At 55.3% G+C, this 23,262-nt stretch overlaps 10 protein-coding genes across 10 annotated transcripts; 2 read left to right on the top strand and 8 right to left on the bottom strand.

Moving 5' to 3' along the window:
• Positions 1–3,277: 3,277 nt before the first annotated feature.
• Positions 3,278–5,845, top strand: ISF_06296 (PAK-box/P21-Rho-binding protein; the record flags this gene model as incomplete). Its single annotated transcript, XM_018849900.1, has 1 exon — positions 3,278–5,845. One exon carries the CDS (start codon positions 3,278–3,280, stop codon positions 5,843–5,845), a length of 2,568 nt encoding a protein of 855 aa, XP_018702877.1.
• Positions 5,846–6,759: 914 nt separating this feature from the next.
• On the bottom strand, positions 6,760–8,711 carry ISF_06297 (FACT complex subunit pob3; the record flags this gene model as incomplete). The annotated part of the gene is made up of 4 exons (XM_018849901.1): positions 6,760–7,366; positions 7,420–7,791; positions 7,849–8,565; positions 8,701–8,711. 4 exons carry the CDS (start codon positions 8,709–8,711, stop codon positions 6,760–6,762), a joined length of 1,707 nt encoding a protein of 568 aa, XP_018702878.1.
• A 466-nt stretch (positions 8,712–9,177) lies between these two features.
• Positions 9,178–9,663, bottom strand: ISF_06298 (hypothetical protein; the record flags this gene model as incomplete). The annotated part of the gene is made up of 2 exons (XM_018849902.1): positions 9,178–9,371; positions 9,429–9,663. The coding sequence occupies 2 exons, from the start codon at positions 9,661–9,663 to the stop codon at positions 9,178–9,180; spliced, it is 429 nt and encodes a 142-aa protein (XP_018702879.1).
• Positions 9,664–10,171: 508 nt separating this feature from the next.
• On the bottom strand, positions 10,172–11,330 carry ISF_06299 (hypothetical protein; the record flags this gene model as incomplete). The annotated part of the gene is made up of 2 exons (XM_018849903.1): positions 10,172–11,218; positions 11,271–11,330. 2 exons carry the CDS (start codon positions 11,328–11,330, stop codon positions 10,172–10,174), a joined length of 1,107 nt encoding a protein of 368 aa, XP_018702880.1.
• Positions 11,331–12,401: 1,071 nt separating this feature from the next.
• On the top strand, positions 12,402–13,403 carry ISF_06300 (hypothetical protein; the record flags this gene model as incomplete). Its single annotated transcript, XM_018849904.1, has 1 exon — positions 12,402–13,403. The coding sequence occupies one exon, from the start codon at positions 12,402–12,404 to the stop codon at positions 13,401–13,403; it is 1,002 nt and encodes a 333-aa protein (XP_018702881.1).
• Positions 13,404–13,630: 227 nt separating this feature from the next.
• Positions 13,631–14,024, bottom strand: ISF_06301 (Antifungal protein; the record flags this gene model as incomplete). The annotated part of the gene is made up of 3 exons (XM_018849905.1): positions 13,631–13,693; positions 13,752–13,841; positions 13,908–14,024. 3 exons carry the CDS (start codon positions 14,022–14,024, stop codon positions 13,631–13,633), a joined length of 270 nt encoding a protein of 89 aa, XP_018702882.1.
• Positions 14,025–15,019: 995 nt separating this feature from the next.
• ISF_06302 (heat shock protein DnaJ domain protein) lies at positions 15,020–15,809 on the bottom strand (the record flags this gene model as incomplete). The annotated part of the gene is made up of 2 exons (XM_018849906.1): positions 15,020–15,592; positions 15,681–15,809. 2 exons carry the CDS (start codon positions 15,807–15,809, stop codon positions 15,020–15,022), a joined length of 702 nt encoding a protein of 233 aa, XP_018702883.1.
• A 449-nt stretch (positions 15,810–16,258) lies between these two features.
• On the bottom strand, positions 16,259–17,980 carry ISF_06303 (General substrate transporter; the record flags this gene model as incomplete). The annotated part of the gene is made up of 1 exon (XM_018849907.1): positions 16,259–17,980. One exon carries the CDS (start codon positions 17,978–17,980, stop codon positions 16,259–16,261), a length of 1,722 nt encoding a protein of 573 aa, XP_018702884.1.
• A 630-nt stretch (positions 17,981–18,610) lies between these two features.
• ISF_06304 (methylitaconate delta2-delta3-isomerase) lies at positions 18,611–19,807 on the bottom strand (the record flags this gene model as incomplete). The annotated part of the gene is made up of 1 exon (XM_018849908.1): positions 18,611–19,807. The coding sequence occupies one exon, from the start codon at positions 19,805–19,807 to the stop codon at positions 18,611–18,613; it is 1,197 nt and encodes a 398-aa protein (XP_018702885.1).
• A 509-nt stretch (positions 19,808–20,316) lies between these two features.
• Positions 20,317–23,017, bottom strand: ISF_06305 (fungal specific transcription factor domain-containing protein; the record flags this gene model as incomplete). Its single annotated transcript, XM_018849909.1, has 4 exons — positions 20,317–21,238; positions 21,290–21,680; positions 21,733–22,777; positions 22,991–23,017. The coding sequence occupies 4 exons, from the start codon at positions 23,015–23,017 to the stop codon at positions 20,317–20,319; spliced, it is 2,385 nt and encodes a 794-aa protein (XP_018702886.1).
• Positions 23,018–23,262: the final 245 nt, after the last annotated feature.

The raw sequence follows: 23,262 nt of genomic DNA on the forward strand, positions 1-23,262 counted from the left end.
CCCACCCCCCCCCCCCCCTTCTCCCCTCCTTGTTCCCTATTATGACGATGCATTGGTGATACCAGGGAATCTACACGACATTGATCTGCCTCTGTGCAGATTTGGTAGAGGAAACGCTCAGCTAACAAAGGCCGCATCTCCATCCCATCCCCTCCCGTCTGCGAGTTGTGGGCGTGCGTGCTTACAGTGAGCGACTTGGCGGCGGGCAGCGGCGGCGACCGCCCACTGACTCCTCAGGGCATGCTAACCACTGTATACATACATACATGCAGTACATACATACATACACCTGTGGTGCCTGTGCCGAGTTACAGGTGGCAAACAGGCAAACCACATGATCAAAGGACAATTGTGCTATTCACAAAAAAAGAAGAATAAAAAAGAAAAAGAATAAAATGGATAAAGAAAGACAACTAAAAATAACAGAACAACTCCTCGGACTGACCGTGGTGATTACCCACAGAAACAAACGGCTGCTGGCTGGCTGGCTGGCTGGCCGCTGTTGTTCCCGTCCGTCTGCCTCTGTTGGGTGTGTGCGTGTGCCCCTGATGATAGCTACTGTATGTAGGTATGTATGTACATAGGTAGTTAGTGGGTGATGGATGGGCTTTCCTCGGGGATCGCCAGAAAGGAAAACAAAAAAAAAAAAGGACGATGGGATGGGGAACCTTTGCTTGTGTCCGTTTCACAAAAGCTGGTGCCCTCTTTCCCAAGCCTCAAATCCTCAAAGACAAGAGAAAGCCGTGGAGCTGGACTGGGCAGGGCGGAAATCCCCCCCCCCCTCCTCCTCCCCTCTCTTCGTCCCCTTTCTAGGCGTAAGCCGGTGGGTAAAATAACAAGGGAAGAAAGGAAAGGAAAGCCAGAAAAAAAAAAAAAGAGGGTTTCGGTTCCTCACAGCACACGACAGCTCCTTTTTTAATATATATATTTTATAAATATATTCCAACTTTGGCGAGGCGAGAGCCTTGGAAAAAGAGAAACGCACTGCGTAACTCTCACTAGATGCTAATTATGGTCTGGCCTTTTTGGTTTTTGGGGGAGCACAATGCACCAAGAGAGTATGTGTACTCGTACCAGAAGTAACCCCTCATCAGTGTGCGAATCGCCGAATACAAGGTTTGGTTCGGCAATTGTCTTGTCTTGCGCGTCCTCTTCCCCGGAGGAGGGAGAGAGACATCCATCGAGCAGCTCCATAGACCCCAATCTGATGTCGTGATGTGACAAGTCCCCAGTAGTCCTCCTGTATGTATCCGTATGGATGTATGGATGTATGGATGTATGTACATACGGCCAAGAATACCGACCGAGTCGCTTGCTTACTTGGTACTCGAGGGCTCAACTCGAATACTCCAAATCCTGACCAATATTCCCCAACTCGATAATACGATAACAACGCACAATAATAATAACCTGCACCTGCTATTATTCCGGGCTGCGCCGTAGAGGCTCGGCTGCGTGCTGCTTGCAGCTGCATGTGCCCTTGCCTTCCCTCCCCTTCCTTTTCTTCTCCTCCTGCCCTTCCTCACACCACCTCTTCTTCGTGTTTTTTTTTTCTTCCCTTTGCTTCTTACCCAGTTGCCCGCTATCATGCACAATGCTCCGCCACCACGCGACACTGACCAATCACGCAAGCTCAGTTCCTGACCTAGTTCCATAACTAGTTCCAGGGGTGAGTTCCCTTCTGCAGCTCTCCTCTCGACAACTCTCCATCGCTGATGAGCAGCACTAACTAATAAAACTGTTAACTAACTAACTAGTCAACTAAACATGCAAGCCGTCTGCGTCATGGCTTCATCTCCACAACGTATCCAGAGTTTCTCTTCGCCTTTGTCAACTTGTTGCCTAGCTTCCAGGGCGAACCCTAGTTGCCCTGCCTTTTTTTTTTTTTTTTTTTTTTTCGAGTTGTGGACTGTACGGAGCTAGCTAGTAGCTAGCTAAGCAACTACGTAGGTTAGCTGCCCAGTGTTGTTCGTATCAGGAGCTGTCCGTCTGTCCGTTCTTCTGCGTGTCTCACTCGCCCCGGGCCTGCTGTCGACAATCATGTACCTGTGCTGAAGAAAAAAGACAGAGGCCCGGTCACCGCTTGTTGATCAAGGCTCAAAGGGAAGAAAACAGTAACACATGAAGCGAAGCGCAGCATTGGTTCACCCCGTGGCGGCTAAAAAAAGCCAGACAGTCCGTCAGTCAGTCATTGATCCATCCATCCATCCATCCATCGGCTAGGCCTCAGATCAAGTGCGGGCTGAGCAAACTGTGCGTCGAGACATGTCGAGACAAGGACGAATACAATGGGTCTGTCTGTCTTACTACTGGCAGTCACTGGGAGTCACGAATAGGAACTCTCTATCATCAGTATCCGTACAGATTAGGGATGCCCGTTCTTTCTACGCATTACATACCAATAACTAATAATCCGGACAGATACACAGATATGCAGATAACTAGGGAACTCGAGATATTCGTACTGATACTGGTCTACCAGCCTGTTCCTTCCCTTTCCCTTTCCTCTTCTGCAAGGGACTAACTTCCGAATTCAACCGTCGTCCAATCGCCATCCTTGATTCTTCCCAGGATGCTGGATTTCCTCTTCCCTTCGCCCCTGTCCTTCCTTGCCCTTCCTTTTACTCCTTCAACCCCCTCCCACACGCACACATCTACATACACCCCCCCTTATCCCCATCCCATCCATCCATCCCCTCCCCCATCAAGCCTCAAGCCGCCGGCGTAACCTGGCTTGCTTGCTTGCTCTGCTTCATGGGTTCTTTTCTTTACCCTCACTCAGCCAGCCTGCAAATTACGCCAATCTTGCTCTCCCCCCCCCCGGGATTTTTAGTCTACTTGCAAAATTATATCATCTACTCGTAGCCTCCCACTCTCCTGGTCAAGGAAAAAGGGCCCCCGAGAGATCTTCGCATCCTTCATCTTACTTTACGTTACTTACTGTTACTTACTGTTACTTACTTTGTATCCTTGGTCACTCTTTCCCTTCCTTGCACGCGTTTGTCTGAATGGGCTCAGTCCTTGTCTCGTCTCCACGCGAGAACTGCATTATTACCAGTATTCTTGTTACAACGACACCCTCCTTTCTCCTAACAAGCTCCAGCTCAAGCTCCTCATCCTTCTCCTCCTCCTCCTCCACGACCGCGCCTTACGAATAGCTCCTCCCCTCCTCTCCTCCATCTTAACAAGACCCGCAACGACAAAGCTCTCGAGTTACGGATACTTTTTTACCAGGGCCCAAGGATTATCCTTCCAACCTCCACTGAGAGACACTACAATGTGGGCCAATGGCTCCCCTGCGTACTTGTCTGGGCTCTCCAGCGTCCCATCCGTGCCTTTGCTCAGGGAGCGGCCTGTCAAAAAGGTTGATAATAAAACTGGCGCCTCCCAACGCGGCCAGACCTCTGACTCTACAGGCACTCTCATGGGCCTCGCCGGATTATACATGCCAGCCGGATACTACCTGCCTCCTGTCCAGGTTACTCCGTCTTCAGAAACCAGTCGTCAAGTACAGGCCGACATGAAGTTGTCTGCCAGTCTCCGTCGCGGTCAAGCCAACAAGGGCCATAGAACCGCTGCCTCGTCGTCCTCGTCCGTAACCTCGTTGGCCGGCGATCTCGACCACGGACTACACAACATGGACCTGGTTCGTCGGTCCTCTTTCACCTCAACCGAGAGCACCAGCGTATCCAGAGACGCCTCAGAAGCACTGCAGCAATTTTCGAAAAGCCTCTTCCACCGCCGTGGCAGGTCCAAGCAGGAGAGCACCTCGTCTGGCAGTTCCCTTTACTCGGCCGATGCCCCCATGGACGCTTCCTCCTCCAAAGACTCGGTCCTTCCCAAGCTATTCTCCCGCCGAAAGCCCTCGCGGGACGAGCCCGCCACTCTCCAGAAACGCTTCCAAATCTCAGACCCCTACAACTTCCAGCATGTCACTCACACCAACCGCGACGCAGTGGAGGATGCCATGACTCTCGACGACGACAACCAATCAGACCCCAACCAACCCAGAGGCAGACCCAGGGCGGCCACGGGTGCGTCTCAGCACACGTATACCAACGTGCTGGCTGAACCTGTCGCCGAGAACGAAATTGCCGCCGACTTTGCTCCTGCAAGACCAAGCCTCGTGGCCCGTCACACCGGCAGCTTTCACACCATGCGACGCTTTATCAACATCAAGTCGGGCAAGATGCCGGAGCTCTCCCCGCCATTGCCGCCACCGCCACCACCACCAACATCCGTCCCGGCCTCCGCCACGGCGGCCCCGGTCAACAAGCCACCACCGCAACGTCCTCCGAGGTCTCCCCCCATCTCACCCGAATCGCCGCCCGTGCCTGCCCGGGTATCCAGCCGGCAGAGGCTCCGTTCCGCCACGGGTGAGTCGAGGACCAGCTACTTTGCCGAGCGCCACATGATCGCCGCGGGCTTCCAGCGCCCCAGGCCGTTCACGCCATCGAGCCCTGTCGAGCCGCCGCCGATGCATCACGCATTCCCGCCACCTACCGCCGACCTCCCCGCATTCCCCCAAGAGGCGCTGCTCTGCCGTCCCCGAACTGCCACCCCGGAGCCCTCGTGGCCCCTGGCCAGCCCGACCATTGCCAGCTTCGAGGCGCCGCTGCCGGAGCTCGTCGCCGACGACGGCCACACGAGCTGGTCCTCCGTCACCGGCGCCGGCGCCGGTGACGGTGCCAGCCCCAACCCCAACCGCCTCAGCGGCAACGCATCCCTCCGCGGAAGCAAGTCCGTCCCCACGCTGGCCAAGCTCGCCGAGGAGCAAGACGCGGGGGTCGTCAAGACGCAGTACGTGGAACCGAGCGCGTGGTCCGCACAGATGAGGATGGAGCTGCAGGCGTCGCTCTGCGAAAGCCCCGTGCTCGGCCGCGCAAGCTGGGAGGACGACATCGACTACTGCTATGAGCACGAGGCCGAGGCCGACTGCGACTACCAGTGGGAGCGTCCCTCGATGGACGTGGCGCCCGGCGGCCGGGGGATGTACGCCGCCGCCGCTGCCGCCGCCGCACTGGACAAGGCGCCGCTCAGCTCGCCGCCCTCCGGTATGCTCTTCTCCTCCGCGTCTGGTGTCGAAACGGTGCCGGAGCTAAGTCCCCCCATCAGCCAAACATCGGCCATGGTAGCTCACGAGGCCATGACACCGCCACCGCTCGCCCGCTCCGTCGACTCGCAATTTGTGCTCCGCCACAAGTGCACCGAGCTCATTATTGGCGTCGCTCGCCACGACGCTCACGACTCGGAGTTTTCGCCCTCGCTTCTCGTCCCGCGCGACGACTTTGAGCGTGACTCGTCGTCGCCCAGCGCCCTCACGGCCTCGTCCCTGCAGCAACAGCAGCATGAGCAGCGGGCTAGCACGACCACGGTGGCGAGCAACTACACCTCGAGCTCCGACTCGGTCGGTGAGCGTCACGCCTCGACCAACTCGAGCTGGACGGCCCTCACTCGGCACACGGCGAGCACGTCGTCGCTGAACAAGCTCGGCATGTCGTGGGTCGACGAGGTCGAGCCGGTTCCCGCACTGGCGGCTGAGGAGTCTCGCATCGCAGGCCCGGACGAGACTCCGCTGCTGGCTGCCGGCGCCGAGGAGGACGTCGTCATGGCGCTTCCCGCGTCGCCGCCGCGTTCGCTCGGTCGCCGCAACGCGACCTTGCACAAGAGCCATGCGAGCGAGTCCGTCCTCGGCCCGGCTCCTTCGACGGACTCCCAGCAGCATCAGCTGCCCAAGTCGCGCCGGCCGCGCGCCAGGACGTCCAGCATGGGCCAGGCGCCTCCCGTCGGCCAGTATGCCTTGTTCCCGCGCAGCACCATCAAGACGCACGGCGACAAGATTTGAGCAACTTGTTCCATCATCATACACACATTCTTTCTTCCCTCTCTCTCTCAAGCATTGACATTTACAACTGCATCTACGGCCCCCGCGGGCCTTGTTTCCAAACACACAAAGCATGGCGACTCTTACTGCACTTGCTTTCCACTCGCTATTCGCATCTCTTCTCTTTTCAGTTTGGCGTTTTGAGCATTCTCTTCCTTTTATTTTCATTAGACGGCACACATTGGGTCAAAAAAGCAGTTAGATTTTTCTTTTGCAGCACCACATGCGGGCTTCTTCTCTTTTTGCATGGATTGCACAAAAGCCCGCCTCTTTTTTCTCTTTTTTTTCTTTTTACGTTATGCATCGTCACGGTCGTTACAGAGGCGTACATCATCATCATGAAAATTTGGGTATTTTTTTGACATATATATACATATGTACAGGATGGGAGGAACAATACTGGAAAAAAGGACTGGGATATGGATTGGGTATATATAACTGAATTTAGGCAGAGCATATCTCTTGGAAAGCTGCTTGTGTATACAAAAATGGTGACCTGAAAGTTACTTGAAATATTCTACGTCGCAAGTCTCGTGCATGTGTGCTCTAACTCGGTATATCTGTTCTCACTCAGCACATCTTCATGCCCTCACTCAGTCATGATAATGGTGCGCGCATCAGCTGCACATTGTAGCAAAACTGCTTGCTGCTCTGCAATAATATTACTCAAAAAATAGCTAGACTCGTTTAAATTTTTAAGCCAACCATAGAATACAAACGCATGACCAAAAAAAAATACCGTGATTCCCAAAACGCCGCTTTTCATCGCTCCCTCGTCTGAACCTCCCAATGCAACTTGGCTCTCCCATCTACCGCCCTCTCAGTGGCGCAGACGTGCTCAACAGCCGATTCAAGTAAATGGGCACCGGCAGAGTCTAATTCGTCTTCTTCTTCTTCTTGGGACGCTCGTCTTCCTCCTCCTCCTCCTCATCGTCGTCATCGTCATCCACCTCACTCTCCTCGCCAGCATCGCTGCCCGAGCCGGCGTCACTCCCATCGCTGGCCTCGGGGTCGCTGATGTCGCTCTCCGTGTCGGCGTGAAAGTCCTCGTCGACGCTCTCCTCGTCCTCGTCGGCGGAGCCGCGGTCCGCGCCGCCGGCGCCGGCACCCTTGACCACCTCGTCGTCCGAGTCGTCCATGTCCTGCTCGCGCAGGGCGGCGGCGAGCAGGTTGGCGTCCTCGTCAATCTCGTTCTTGACGCGCAGGCCCTTGAGCTTGAAGAAGGTCTCGAGCGCCTTTAGGTCCTCACGGTTAATGTTGCTAAACTGCGACGAGCCCGCGCCGCCCTTCATGGCGACCGTGATGTCAAAGGTGGACAGCGTGGAGACGGCACCGCCCACGCGCGAGAAGGTAATGGACTGCGTCTGCTCGTAGGCAATGTACGTGGCTGGCTTGGGCACGAACATGAAGGCCTTTTCCAGGCAGTACAGGAATCCTTCGCTCGCCTTGATGGAGCATTTTATGCCATACTGACTGCGGTGACTGCGAGAGGATTAGCGTATGCAATGGCAACAAGGTTCAGCAGGGCTACATACGTGATAAAGTCCTTGGCGGGCGACGAAATTTTCTTGTTGGCAAGACCGCGGAAAATCTTGGCGACGACGTGGTGCAGAGGCTCCTCGTAGTGTGCGTCGAGCTTGTCCTTGTATTTGCTCTCTAGCGTGGCCTCGTCAAGGTTGAGGTCGATAGTAACTTCCTCGTCCTTCTTGAACTGCATAACCACAAAGGGATACCTGGTTTGACCCTGGCGGAGAGGCGGGTCTAGACCGATACAGAGCATGCAGTGCATCTCATCGGGCTTGGGGAGAACCATGAACTTTTTGATGGCGTCGTATTGGATCTTGTAATCGTACGTTTTACCGCGGAGTCGAAAGGACGCCTCGTACATGTCGATATCGAAACGTCCTCTGTTGTTGACGGTTAGCAAAAAGCCACTTGCGCAGCGGTGAAGCAATGTGACGTACCTGGGAGTAAGGTGCAGAACATCGAGAAAGGTGGCGATGGTATCGCCAGCCATCTCGCCAATTTCTGCCTTGTCCATTAACGTTTCGTAAAAGAGCGTGGCGGCATTCTTCTCGGCCTCTTGCTCCTGGTCACTACCCTCGCCATCCTCGCCGTCGGCGTCCTTCTTAGTAGTGGTGCCGGGGACGTAGAAGCGCATCTCGACAAGCTGGTCTCTGCCGGCGGCGGCCTTCTTGCCCTTTCCGTTGGCCGTCGCGGTGTCGTTGCCATCCTGAGGCAGCGACATCTCCACGGCGACTTCATTGCGGCCGGCCAGGTTGGTGTTGCCGATCTCGGCGTACGGGAGCTCGAAGGCGGGGCGGTTCTGGACATTGAAGACGATCTCGGCCTTGGAGAACTCGGCCTTGCCCCAATTCCAGCCGCGCAGGGCGTGCTCCTTGGTCTCGAGGGTGGTGCTGTACCAGTTCTTGAAGACCTTGCTCAGGCGGTCGTAGTCGTCCTGCTGGAAGCCGTCGAGCTGGATGATGCCCGAGTTACGCTGGAGGATGCGAACTTCATAGCCCTTGGCGACCTTGCTCCATTGCGCGCTGCTGATGTTGTTGTGGTCGAGTGTAAAGGTGTCGCCACCTCCGTTTGGCTTCCAGCCGAAACCAGTCTCTGCGAATCGGCATCGGCCGCTCTCCTTGGAGAGGTCGAGGTAGATGCTGTCGAAGCTCTCACTGCAAAAAATTCCAAAGTCAACATTCGTACAGAACAAATTGTTGGCAGATGCGGCGTCATCATCGGCGAGCTCGTTGGTTGACGAAGCCGCGAGCGCAAACGCTGCCAGAAGGCAAGATTTTAGGCAGACTCACATGGCAGTCATCTTGAGTAATGTGTCCTTGGCTCAAGTAAACTTCGACGAGGGAAGACTCCTTTGCGCTGCAGTCTTTGAGATGGAAGCGCAACGCAAGGAGGGAAGCTTGGTGGGAGGTGAAAGCTTTCTGAATGAATGGATGGAAGCAATTCAGCAATCCGATTGGATTGGTGGTGGCCCTGGTGGAAGTTGAGTGGGTGTGGAGAACTTGTGCACGTCGCCAGCGCGTTTTTGGGAGGGCACTTTAAATTGGCGACGCGCCTGGAGGCTGTGGGCCAGGTACTGGTACTCTTTTGCTGTACCAAGTAACCACCGATACATCAGAGTATAAAGTGTAAAAAGAAGTAGCTGTTGTAATTTTATAATTTTGTATCCGTACTAGTCATCCAGTCGTAATCTGTACATTCGCATTCGGAGATAATGTCAAGTCGGGCAGCCCTATTGTCACTCCCCCATCGCCCACTCACTCCCCTGCCTATCGCTTGCAGTCCAGAGGCACAAAGTCGCTACTGGTCCGGTCACCTTGCTTGATGTTCGTCTGACAATTGAAGTGATCCAGCGTCCCTGCTACGCCTGCGTATGTAATGACTCGCACCTTGAGCGTAACTTCGCCGTTGTTGAACCGAAACAAGCCAGGCATCCGAACCTGGTTCTCCCCCAGTTGGAGAGCTAATTGTGGTTGTCTGTCAGCGCGCGCACGGACGGGTGCCAATTATTTCGACTTACTTTTCGCATCAGTGACGGTCAAGATCTGACCCATCTCATTGTCCGGGCTGTTGAGGTCGTTGGGTAGCTCGCCCCAGATGTATGCGACCTCACCGCTGCTCATGCCGCTCTGGACGTGGACAAAGGCCGCGAAAGACTCGCCCTTGCGGACCGCCTTGGGCACCTTGATATCCACGAGAGATGCCTGCGCAGAGGCCGCCAGCAGCGACGCCTGTAGGATAGAGGAGAAGCGCATGGTGATTGCAGAATGAAGCGTGGGTTTTGTTTTTTACTCGGATAGATTAAGGGTCGATATGCAGCTGCACCTGCTTATATTTATACATGCTGAAGATGGAGGAGGCTGCAGCCTGCACTGCAATCCAGAAATAGTTCCAAGTATTGCTGTAAGTGGCGGCATTAACAAAGATACGAGATGCTGCATGTCATGGCCGATCGCACCTGTCTCGGCATCGTCACCGCTCTCTGGCACGGTAGGGGTGGAACTCGTTTAACAACCAGCATTCAAGCAGCCATTACCGGAAGAAAGGAAAAGAAAGCATGTCACCAAAGGGTGACTGTGGACTGTCTTCTTGGCGCATGTTGAGAAGCAGCTGAGTACTTTTGCCTCATCATTAGCAGTGCTGAAAATGGAGCCATGAAGCGCAGCCCCAAGGCTCGGATCCTTCGGGCACCATGCACACACAATACGATAAGCAGAAGAAAGCAACCTTATATGACCATTTTATTCAAGGATGTCTATTCATCTATTGCTCGTATTCCACCTCGCTTAGGAAAGCTACGTCACCGGTGCACGCGCACGGTGCAGTGGCGTTGCCCTCGCCTGTCAGACACATGCAGTGATACTCGGTGGCGACCTTTCTCGTCTCCTCGCCGCCGCATCGGCATCGCCTGACCGCATCAGCTCCGGCTGCCTCATCACTCTCGACTGGACACATGCAGTGCGGCGGCGTGACGGCGCGACGACCACCCCGCGAGGAATAGTCACAGGCATCCTCGGCTGACGTCGTTGGCTCACGCTTGGCGGACGTGACGTATCCCTCCCAGCCGCGCGAGACTCGGCAGTGGTCGGCTCGCTTCTGGATGCTGCTGCACCATGCGCTCGGCGCCTTCTCCGCGCGCCTCGAGACGCGACAGTGCTCGTCCCGCTTGCCGCACCAGTCGCCGGGAAAGTCACCCTCGGGGCTCCTAGAGACAAGGCAGTCTCGCACTAGACGCATGACACCGCCGCACCAATCGCCGGGAAAAGGGTCCTCGGGGGTCCTCGCAGTGATGCAATCGATTCGTCGACGTCCGCACCAGTCTGGCGGATAATCGGTTCTCTTATGTTTAGTCGCAGTGATCCCGCAGCTCTCATGGACCGCGTCTATGGCGCTGCTGCACCAGTCGCCAGTGAAAGGGTCTTCCGGGTTCCTCGAAACAATGCACGCAATAGCGCCCTTTTGGGCCGTCGCGCAAGCATCGGCAAGCTGGGTCTCTTCACTGGCTTCCTCGGCACTCCTCCTTCTCGTGGGAGAACACTCCGAATCGGCTCGTTTTTGGGCACTGCCGCACCATTCACCGGAGAAGGGCTCCTCTGGGTTTTTCGAAGCGATGCATACAACGTCTGCGTATCGCCGGGCCACGCCGCACGTGTCGTCGGGGTAGGGTGCAATCTTGCCACTCTCCAGGTCGTGGGAGGCGCCACATTTGGGCACAACGTCCAAGAGGATCTGCACGGACTTTTCGGCGCCTTGGCAGTGACAGGAGCTCGTCGCGGAGGAGCACGCGCATGGTCGGACATCGAGGTGCTGCTGTGGCGGTCAGCTCTGCCTGCGTAATCGAGGGTGTGCGGGAGCAACTTACTTCTTCAGCGGCCAAGACAATCGTATAAATCGCTGTCGCAAACAAGATGGCAAGCTTCATGATGATTGTCTTGACCTCGTTCAACTGATCTATAACCTGTGTATGAGGACCTGTGTCGGAGAGAATGCGAGTTGAGTACGAAGCAGAAGACGAAAGATCGGGCAACGACTAGTGGCAAAGGATCATCGGCAATTATATATCATAAATGGAGAGTGTCCGAGCATCTGAGTCGTGCTGAAGCATCCTTGCAAGGCTGGCTGAGCGCGCTTACTGTGGGCAATTCTCGTCCTGGCTTGCAGCCTGATTTGAACGCTTGAAAGACTGTTGTCCAATCGGCAATGATCAGAGCAAGGCTGCAAGCTGAAACCGGGTCACGAATGCTACCCTGCTTCGTTTGTTGATTAATTTTGGGTGTTGGCCTGCATGATGTAACACGTGGCGGCATCGCGACTTGGCCTCGAGCTGTGTAAATGTTATGAGATGCTGTAGGATTCTTCAGCCACGCTCGCGATCTGGAAGCTCGGGGTCCTCCACATGGCAACAAGCTATTAATTTAGCATCGATTTGTCGACGATGCCTAGTCCTTGGCGCTTTTCTTAGTCGAAATTCGGCATGAACTCTTCGGGAATGTGCCGATCCGCCCTGGGAGAGAAGAAAAAGGGGCGACTTAAACGAGCCTGCCCAAATTAGCAGGCAGGAATTGCGGTCGTTGGCTCGGAACGTGGCGAGCCCGACTCACTTGTCTCATGCGGGTGATGCGGCCGTTGAGTGCCAACTCAAACCAAACTCAACAGTTGCATTGGATTATTGCATTGGATTGATCTGTTTGAAGAACTCTTCTCGCAAAAGGCAAACGTGGTTGTCTCGTTTCAAACGGCCAAGTGCGCCCGCAGGAACGGTGGATGTTGCATAGCAGCTGGCAGCTGGGCAGCTGGCAGGTCGAGTTTCCCCGCACGGGTTACCTTCTTAAACCTCCCAGACCTTTTTTTGGCACGGAAATTATACACCATTTGGTATCAATTGCCTGTGGCCCCATTGTTGCAAACAACCAGCCAACCCAGCACAACCCAACCCAAACCTAACGCCATCACCATCATCATCACCATAAGAATGCACCATCTACGTGATCCCATGATTGACACCTCGCGAAATCGCCTCCCTGAACTCATGTCGCTAGATGGAGCCACAAGGGACAAGGAGGATGTGCGAGCAGCCGCCGCGCGGGGTGAGTTCGAGGAACTTCAGAAATTAGCCTTGTTCAACCGCACTTCGATTGTCAGCGAACGGTATTGTACCGTTGGGGATGGCGTCGACTCCCTTGAAGGCCACCTTCATTCTTTGTGGCATATCTACTATCAGCTCGGCCGCCACATATCGCATGAAACACCAGAACACGACAGTTTGGCTTTGGATATCATCCGTATCCAGGGGCTGGGCACGCTGACGCGGCCAGTGCAAGGCGTGTACGGCATTGACGTCGCACGAACAGTCGAAGGCACACTCTGGGGCGATGTTCCTTTTCTCGTCACTGACATGGCCGGTTTCTGGAGCATGAGCTGCGCGTCGTTGTCCGGCACCCATCGCCTCAACTTGGCATCTTTTTTGGCCAAGCTGGCATCCACCCGCATCAGTAAGGATGGAATGTGCCAGATTGCCCTCATCCTATTCCGCGCTACGTTTGAGGAAGAGCGAGAACTTGGTACCACGGACGAGCCGGATCATGAAGATGCACAGCGAAACATCAAGTCTCTTGACATTGCACATCTGTTGCCATCTGCCTGTGCTTGGATCAAGGAGGCGGGTCACAATCTTATTCAACTCTCGGAGGTCTCATGGGATGATGGCCCCCGCACGACGAGCCAAGGCGGCAGCATGTTCGTCGAGTCGGAGCTCGGGAAGCGATCCCCAAAGGGATTTGCACCTTGGAGGTGGATGTACTGGCTCAAGCGTCTCCACGAAATTCGTGACGAGGCAAAGGAGGCGAAAGAAAAACAACTGGAAGAGTATGCCGCTGACGCAATTGACTTGATGGTCTCAAATGTGAGGGAACGCAATTCTGAAATTCTCAAGGTGTACAACGCGGCTGGAGATTTGCAGAAAGATGAGCATTTGTCATGCTTGGGTGATCAGTAGCAGGGCACGTGGACGAGTGGTGAAGCAATACGAGTGTGGAATTGAACTATCTCTTTGTACACTGCAAATCGCCAACGCCGCGGCGTCGGGCTGGCCCTCGACGCGGAGACCGCAGCTGACCACGCGACATGTACTGGTATTGGCTTTGATATGTACCAAATATCATATATCAATTGGTACGAAAAGTCTTGGAAAATGATCCAAAGACCCGGCCACGCTGACAGTGTCTAGTGGCACACCACAGCTCGGCTGACGCTGTCGTACGAACATTCGTTGTGGTCCTTGGTGCACTAAAGAAAGCAGTCAGCATCTAGACAATTAGCAGCTTGCCGAGGGAGAAGCACATACTCTCTTGTTGGCAAAGTTGGGGCACTTGACAAACGTATCCCTGCCGTTCTGGCCCTTGAACTTGCATTCGTTCTTGGCCTTGGTGCAAATCTTTCAAGGTGATTCGATGGTTAGCTCTGCTCCGTAGTGAAGATGGATTGGCGATTTCTTGCTCACTCCGTGGTACTTGATCTGGGCGCTGAGTCCATCTCGGGCATCAAACTGCTCAGGGGTGGCGGCGGCGACGGCGCCGGTGGCAGTGAGAAGGAAGAGGGCGATGGAAGTAATCTGCATTTTGCAAAAGTTTGAGATGATTGTCTTGGGAAAGCTTTCAAGTGGTGATTGGGAGAGATGTATGAGAATGTTTCTTGGGAGAGGTGTTGCTTGTGAATTGATGTTTTGGAGCGGCCGCGACGCCGTCTTATATAGAAAATGGTGGCATAGTCTCGGACGATGACAGTCGGGCTTCTACCGGCGAATTTGCCGCAGAATGTCTTTCTACGTACTTATTCGGGCTTGATTTGTCGATGAAGGAATTCGAAATCAGGCTGGGAGCCTCATCGACACTCACGTATATGTGCAACCCTATGTCACATCACAGATCATCTCTAGTCTCGGCCATTCCCGCCCCATGTTATGATGCACGCAGGCGATGCACCAAGGATTTGTGATTGGCCCCGATGGAGCGAATGCATGAGAGATCCTCCGGCTCATCGCTCCACTACGCAACAGAGTGACAACACTTTAGTAATACGTACGCTGCTCATTGCTGCTTATTGCTCGATGCCGGAGGGCCTCGGTCAGACGTACATGAATCTATTGCGTCGATTGTTATCCGGACCGTCACACCGAGCCAGCCTGATATTATTGACACCGGAATTGGCATGCGCCGGTTGTCAATCGTCTGTTTCCGCGCGCTGTGATGTCGCGTGAAGTTGCAAATCGTGTGGAGACACGAAAGAAAGAGCCGGGTCAAGCAGCTTTGAGAGCGATCCCGGGAACATCAGGCAAAAACTGGGCGAAAGCCGTTGCCCCATCAAGGTAGTTTCTACTGCCGCTCGCGGCCAAGGAACATGTATGTCTTTGAGCTTTGTAGCCTTGTAGACGTTGCCTTTGCTGAATTGTTCGTTTAGTTATGTGATGTGATGCAATGCCGTGCATGGTGCGGAAAAAAGACTCCAGTAGACTCTATAGGGAAGAAAAAAAAAACTGTACACGTCATTTCTTTTTGGAGGTACAGCGCTGCCTCCGGGGACCTCTCTTTTATACAATGGTTGACCTATTTCGGCCTACTTGTCGTGCGCGAGGCTCTCCCGCTCTATGTTGAGCCTGGCCAACTCCCTCATCTCCTTCATGATCTGCGCCATCAGCACTCCATCCCGCGCCCTGAGTCCAGCTATCGTGGCGGCGGCCTGGTCGATCCGTCCTTGCAAGACAGTGCGGGCGGCGTTTCTCTCCGCCGCACGTCGTCCCCTGGCTTCTTTGACTTGGGCCGACTCCCCTGACGTAAACCAAGAAGTAAGCTTGAACTCGCGCTTTCCTCTTGCCGCAATGTCTGCTGCCTCCTCATCCTCCTTGTCGTTCAAGTTGCCCAGCTCAATCTTGATCTTGGCCAGGAGCCCCTCCTCTGTCCATATGTCGTGATCCACGGCGGTTTTCTGCACCTGTAATTGATCGAGGCTCGCTCCTAATTCTGCGATCCTCTTGTCCAGTCTCTTTTCGCCTTCACCGTCATGATGAAAAGAGGACTTGGGTGGCTCTGGTGGTGCGCGCGCACGAGGGCCGAAGCCTACTGGCCGAAGGGTCCGGTCATACTGACGGCGCTTGAACGGGTCAATAAGAGTATCATACGCATTTTTCAGCTTAGAAAACAGGTTTTCATTAGTGTACGGGTAGAAGTACTTGGTTTTATTTTTATGTGGAAGCGGGCCTCACCGTTTGGAAACGAACAGTCGCCTCTGCGCTATTGGAATTCTTGTCTGGATGATGTATTTTGGCGAGCCGTTTAAAAGCTGCCTTGATCTCAGATTCGGAGGCTGATTTCTCAACCTGGAGGATCTCGTAATAGTTTTGAGTCATCTCGGCCAAGACGCGGCAGTGCGTGAGAAGGAAAGCAAGGCAGGGTTTTTGTAGGCCGAGATAATGAAGATGAACAAGGAATAAAGTTAAGGGGCTGTGAGTGCGCTGTGTAACCAAAGCAGAGACCCTGTAAATTGTACTTGTTTGCCTGCGAGATTAGCCATAGCCAGTCAGCCAACACTACAGCCTCGCTCGCCACCCAGCCCAGTATCTCCGTAACTAGTACATAAAGCCCGACAAGGCAAATTAGAGCTCCCTTACGCAAATTAATTCAACGAGAGATCTAGTTACCATGCCATTAAATATCGTGATCGGAACGGGCCGTGCCGAACCAGGACTTCCCGCTTCCGAGTGGAGCCGCATTCAGCCGAGATGACCTAGTCGCCGCTTTCGCCACTTCTGACTCGAGTAATCTCAGAGAGAAGGGAATAATAATGATGTATACTATATTAAGCCGACATGGTACGTGTCAACCTGTCCTCCACGTGTCCAACCTTTCCCTCGGTGTTGCTGATAACCCCAGCCTTTTCATCGCAAGCCACGTCCTGCATGGCGGCATCTTGGTTCCCTTTTAGACCTATCTTATACCAGGGTAGATCAAACAACCTATCCATGCTTTCCAAAGACCTCCCGGCCGTCTCAGGCACCGAGACGACCACCCAGACGCCGCCCACCACCAGGATCGCCCCGTAGCACCAAAACGTGTTGCCTGGACCGATGCCACCCTCGGATGCCGGCAGGAGCATGTTGGGCGTCGCGCGCGTGCTGCCGTACTGGCACACAAAGTGCGCCGTCATCGCGATTGAGCCCGCCAAGGCGCGCACGCGCAGCGGGAAGATCTCGGCCGTGAGCACGTACGATATGGTGTTGAACCCGAGCGACCACCCGATCCCGGAAACGTAAATCATCGCCATCGCCGCGCGCGCGGCGGCCGAGGAGCCGGTGGGATGGGGAACGGCGGTGAGGAAGGCGGCGATGTAGGCCATGGCGATGGCTTGGAGGGCGATGCCGCCGACGAGGGCGCGCTTGCGGCCGATGACCTCGATCAGGAACAGCGCGCAGACGATGGCAGAGACGAGCTTGACGATGCCGAAGAGGCAAGTCACCAGCAGGCCCGTCTCGGATCCCTGGACGCCGAGGATCTTGAACAGGTCGGGGGCGTAGAGGGTGATGGATCCCGCCCCGGACCACTGAGCCAGCACGTGGACCATGGTGGCGAGGTACAGGCGGTAGAGGTTTCTGCCGTCGAGGAAGAGCTCCTTGCAGGTGCCTACAAAAGACGCGCCCGTGTGCTCGAGCTCGTGCTCGTGCGCCAGCCGGATCGCTTGCACCTCGCGTGCAACGTACTCGGAATCCGGCGCCTGCCCCCTCAGCCGTGCCATCGCCCTTGCCGCCGCCTCGTGCCTGCCGACCTTGACGAGAAACCGCGGCGACTCGCACTGGAACAGGCTCAGCACCAGGATCACGCCGGCAAACAAGAGGTGGACGCTGATGGGGACGAGCCAGCGGGCGTGCGTCGCGTCGCCGAGGGAGACGGAGCACCCGTAGTTGGCAAAGTAGGCGATGACGATGCCGAGGTAGACAAAGCCGGAGAAGATGCAGGTGCAGAGGCCGCGGACCGAGGCCGGCGCGATCTCGACGAGGTACACGGGGCCGACGACGGCGGTCTGCCCGATGCCGATCCCGGCGACGAAGCGGCCGGCGTAGATGGCGGCGAGGTGGCCGCCGTTGGCCATGAAGATGGCGATGCCGACGATCCACAGCGCGCAGAGCTGGCGGGTGGCCCAGATGCGACCGATCTTGTCGCAAACGAGGAAGGCGCTATCCAAAGGTTGATTCATCAGTCGTCTGGCCACACCCTTTGTTGCAGAAGTCGGAGAGACATACACGAGTGCACCGGCGACGCAGCCAATCTGCACCATGGCGGAGACGTTGGCCTTGATGTTGGCCCGTTCGACGCTTGAGTAGCTGTCAAGGTGAATGTACCGCTGAAAGTCCTTGGACTGGAAGGCGCCGGAGATGAGGCCCTCGTCGATGCCGCGGGCCGCGCCCATGAGACCAAAGGAGAAGACGGCGAACCACAGCCGCCAGTTGAAGACGCCGCTGGGCTCGCCGAGGTCGCCGAGCTTGAAGACGTTGACGGGCTTCTTGACGACGTCGCCTCCAGCCATGATGTAAGAATGAGCTGTGACAGTGTTGATAAGGAAATAGTATTGGGTAATGGTGAGGCGCGACGACAATAAAGGCCCAAGGTTGGAGCCTTCCGTCTTATATGAATCTGCGAGCTCGCGTACATGGTGGGAGGAAGCAAGACGCCTCAGTCTATTCCCGTTTCCTGTACTAAGCAGGCAAGGTCTCGCACGGCCAAAAGGCCCTTCAGATTGGGGCAGACAGGGCTTCATTCCCCTCCCCATGGGGTTGATTGTGATGAACATTGGGGTAAGTTGTGCTGGCTTCGGCCTCAACGGCAACAGCTTGGTCTTCCCGCGGGTAGCTTGCCGAACTCGGCGGACTACCCAACTACCGAAATCGGTGGCGTTGCGGTGTTCATCATGATGCCCAGCGGAACGCAGCAAGTCAATAGCCGTTTGAATAGCCGCATGACAATTTGCTTGGGACTAGCAATCGACAGTTACTATGCCGATTCGTTATTTGCTGTTGACTGATGCGATGGGAGTGTCTTAGCGCTACGATACATCAAAGAACCGCCAGAAATGCATTGCTTTTTGTAATGTTTTTCCTTTTTTTCCTTTTTTTTTGGAAAAAGTTCCGATATGGTAGAATGTAAATATCAACAGCATCTAGGTGTAGAAAAGAACATTACCCTCAAACAGTCTCCTTGCCGTACGAATGCCAGTCACCCGCTCAATCTTGATGCCATTCTTCGTCATAGTCCTTGCAACATCCATCTCCATCACTCCACGACTGTGCTCCAGGCGCACGGTTTCTGTACATTTAGGGGTACCTCCGGTGTTCAATTCGCTGGCGTCCAGTGGTGGTGTAACCAGTCCGCCGCTGCAAGATGCCACTTTCAGACGATGCGGGATGGTGTTCTCGACACAAGCAGCTGCAGCAAGGCAGACGCCCCCGGTCAACTGCAGGCTTGGGTGCAGCTTGCCCATGCTGTATGCTGTGACCCTGATGTCTGACCTCGACGGGTGGGCGGATTTGGCGAGAATGGCCGCCTTGGGAGTCCCGCTGGTCTTGCCTGCTTCTGCGACAGTGCTGGCGAGCCCCATACGGACGGCAGCTTCGCAGCGAATAGCTTCAACAACCTGCCTCTGTATTTCGTTTCCATCCTCGGCTGCTGCAGTTGGAAGCGATCGGGAGTCTATCAGGACAAAAGGGTTGGCGCAGTCAACAATGGTCACCTCCGCAGTAAACCCCTCCAGACCCTCAACCGTGCTGACCTCGATCTCTTCCGAAACGCGGTCGGTCGGGAACATCTTGCCCGTCATGCTACCTTGAGGCTCAACGAAGGCGACCCTGATCGGGGCACCAGGGGCAGCAACGCCTGGAATATGACACGCTCCATCTTCCACCACCGCTCCAGTCTCGTCAACCTCGATTGTCTCCACGATGACTCGATTGGTGTTCGTATTCAAAATTCGGACATCCACGATTTTGGCTCCGGGCTCGGCGCTCACAAGCCCCTCCTGTAGCGCAAAGGGGCCTACGCCGGAAACCATATTGCCGCAGTTCCCGGATAGATCAATCCTCTCCTCTCCAACCGCAACCTGAATGAAGGTGTAGTCAACATCAATCCCGAGATGGGCAGATGGACCAATGACAGCAACTTTGGAGGTTACGCTGGAGCCACCCCCGAGACCGTCGATCTGCTTGGGGTCCCCGTAACAGGAGCCCATGGCCGCCACGATTGCTCGAGACCAGTCGAATTGGGAACCGGGGAGGGTGGCACGGTGCATGAAAAGCCCCTTGGAGGTCCCGGCACGCATTAGCACGCAGGGGATAGATCTTTGCGTACGTCGGGGCGCCATGAGTGGTGGCGCTTTTGCGATGAGTGAAGTAGGTGGAATGCCTTGAGTCGGAATACGCTCGAAGATTGATGCGGGTGTTGATGGGCTGCTGAGACCTATAAGTCGAGCGGTCATGGCTGTGGTATAATCTCAAAGATGAAGTGCATGTATAGGCCATGTATCGGCCCGTTGGGAAGGTTGGATACCTCTGTCTCCTTTAGTAGAGTTGGTGAATCGCATGGGGACGACTGAATCGTCTCAAACCCATTGGAAGGAAAACCGGCAGAGACTCCGGCACGACATTGTTGACGCTCCATGGCAACACCAGTTTTGATCCTCGGCTCCAAGCGATGGCAAAACGGAATACATCCCCATCAGGAAGGTTGTTACCCGCGGGAACGATAGCCTCTGCTGTCCGCCCTACCGTGAATCCCGCGGCACGGGAATAAAACAGTGGAGGCAACCCCACGAGGCGCATTCAGGTAGTGACAATATCCAGGAATATCCTGATTCCTCCAAAGGGCCTCTCATTAAAACTGAAAGCTGTCGAGCGCAGCGCTGTTTAGACCGAACAACAAGTCATCTATAGACACGGAACCATCCGCCATTCCCTGCGGCCACGGCATGTCTCTATCGCTCGTAGCCAACCCATACTCTGGCTGTGGAAATGTATTTTGTTGGCTCCGCAAGGTGTTCTTATAGGTAAATCTCTGTGCCCGTGGCTGGCCCATGCTATTGGGGCCGCCCTCAGCACTTCCTGGGAGCTCGTACGTCAAGTCTATTCCTTGCTGCGAGGTGGTCTCTGGGGCTCGGACGAAGCTTTGGATGATGCCATCAATATCAGACCACCCTCTTGCCGGGGAATCCGAGCTCTCTAGTGCCCCGTCTGCAAAGTCTGAACGGGGGGAAAGCCGCGGCTCCGGTGGCTGAGTGACAGAGGCATCCTGCTCGCAAGCGCCGCCCTGCTCACTTCGACCGCCCGCAGCATTGGACGTCGCTTGGAGGATGGGTTCGGATGTGCCACGTGCCGCTAGCTCTTCTCTCCCGCTCCAAGCCGATATAAAGTCGGGCCGCGGCTCTGGGACCCCCAGCCGCTTCATCAGGCCCTGGATGATGTGCTGCGCTCGCTGAATGGCTCTGTTTGTCTCCTGGTTGCGGTTAAAGACGGCTAGGCATGTGGCCAGGTTACTGTGCGCTTCGGAATCGGCCCTCCGTTTGGCAGCAATGCGCACATGAATGGTGGCCGCAACGTAGCAAGCATATGATATTAGGTAGGGTGCACGCGCTACCGCAAACGCGTGGTCATAGGCGCGCAACAATGTGACGATGTGGTCAGCAGCGGAGGCGCAGGTAATCAAAGATTTGACCGATATGTCTCTCAAGTTTCCATAAAGATGACCGTCTGCCACAAACGGGCGGTGCAGCAGGATACACAGGACATGGTACATAGCGCTGCGCTTGGTCAGTACTGTTGTCTTTCCAGATGCATTTCAACCAACTCACTTGAGACTAAAGACGTGTGGCGGCTTTGCCTTCAAGACATTCTTAGAGTCCATAGTAAGGTGATCTGGCAATGACGACTTCCATGCCTTGAGTTTGTTGTCAAGGTTCTCGAGAAGCGCTGACAGCTCGGATGGCATCTTGTCAAAGGTTCGCTCTGCGTAAACGTCGCTTAGAATGTCACTCATCACAACGGATAGGCGGCAGAGCGCTGTGAAAGTTGATACACTGTAGGCTGGGGTCCCCTGGTACTCGGTGCTCTGTAAACTGAATGCCATCGGCCTCCAGTACTCAAACTCTTCGTATGTGTCGAGGAATTTGATGGGCATGAGTGTGTCGGATTCTTTCAAGGTCACCGGTCGTCCTTGATAGAGACTCTGAATTTTGTCAACAACTGGACACAATTAGCCATCGTCAAGTAATACCGCCGCAGCGTGTAGGCTTACTAAATGCAGCCCAGAAGACGCGTCTCCGGATCTCCAAGTCCTCGTGGGTAAACCTGCGCGCACTGGCCTTGCCCTCCACATCGACATGCATTCCCAAGTCAATAATCATACGGAAAGCCAACCCTGCATACAGCCAAGCAGCGCTTCTCTCGTCACCCAATGCAAAGAGGGAGTTGGACATGACGAGTAGGGCTTGGATGGTGGTTATGTCACTCTGATCCAGCGCACTGCCCAAGAGCTTACGCACGCGCTCCCTGTACTTCCATCCCGCAGTGCGAACATCAGCCGGGTCCTTCCTTACTTCGAACCGCGGGGAGAATTTGGAGGCGCCAAAATAAAGTGCATTCAGCAGCAACTTGGAAAAGTAGGGGCCGTCGGACGCCATGTCCCGCATGAAAGCCGGCCGGTAGGTGATGTTGAATGAATGGTGCTGGCGATTCCAATGCAGGTTCAGCAGATGCATGCCCAGGTCGGGATCCACGCCGTCAAAGTCTAGCTTCCCAGTGTGGAAGTTGAGCTCCTCGAGCTGACGTTGTCGCGCGGCTTCAGCGACCAGCCCTTTCCCAATCCATTCGTCGGGGATGCGCGGTCGACCGTCCCCCTCCGGCGGTCCTTGCTCCTCATACAGAGTGCTAGTGTGACCATGGTAGCTGGAAGTGCCGTTTGAGGAGACAACGATGCGCGAGTCGCCAGCGCCATGCCTTGGGAGTTGACCCTGGGCAAGAGAGCTGCCCCCGGCCCGAGATGGATCGTTCTCGACGGCGGCGAAGTCCCGCGCGCCTATGCCATCGTTGTAAGCGCTTCCAGTGGTAGGCCGGCCGTGGCTGGCCGATGTGGCGGGCGTCTTGCGACTGAATGGCACCGCGACCCTGGCTGTCTTTCGCCGGGACGGGGTACTGGGGTGTGCTGAGGGAGAAGCTGTTGAGCCGGCTGCGTCGGCGCCGTCTCTCCTCCCGTCACCCGGCTGGTTTAGTGGGACGTATACGCATGCTTTGTCGTAGATTTTGCAGTTCGAGCAGATGGGTTGTTCGTTGTTGCACTTGATCTAGATAGCCGGGGGGTAATTGACAGTCAGCACTTGAAAAGGACTTCCCGCGGGAGCCACCTTGCGGGGACGGCGGATCGACTGGTAGCATCTTTAGTACATACCTTGCGCTTGCGACAGAAGGCACACGCTTCGGCTGCTCGCCTCCGCCGACGGCCGTCGATTGTGCGTGGACGGTTATCAATTGTGTCAGACTCAGACATACGTGGCTACCTGTGCTGGTGCTATCGCATGCTGCATTTTGACCCTGCCGTGCTGATGGGTAGCGTCTGTGGAGGTGGGAAGTGGGAAACTCCCTTCCCGTGGCAGACGTTACACTTGCCACGGAACGGATTTCATTAGCCACAAATAAAAAGTGGAGTGTACTTCAATTGCCGTGTCTGTTTCCGCGGGAAGTATTGGCGGACGGGAGCAAATACATACAGCCTCACCACGCGAGCAAAATTGCATTGGCAGAGAGGAGAGGATTCCGGAGCAGCATAACT

Source organism: Cordyceps fumosorosea (assembly GCF_001636725.1).
Source record: "Cordyceps fumosorosea ARSEF 2679 chromosome Unknown scaffold_16, whole genome shotgun sequence".
In the NCBI taxonomy this organism is placed as follows: domain Eukaryota; kingdom Fungi; phylum Ascomycota; class Sordariomycetes; order Hypocreales; family Cordycipitaceae; genus Cordyceps; species Cordyceps fumosorosea.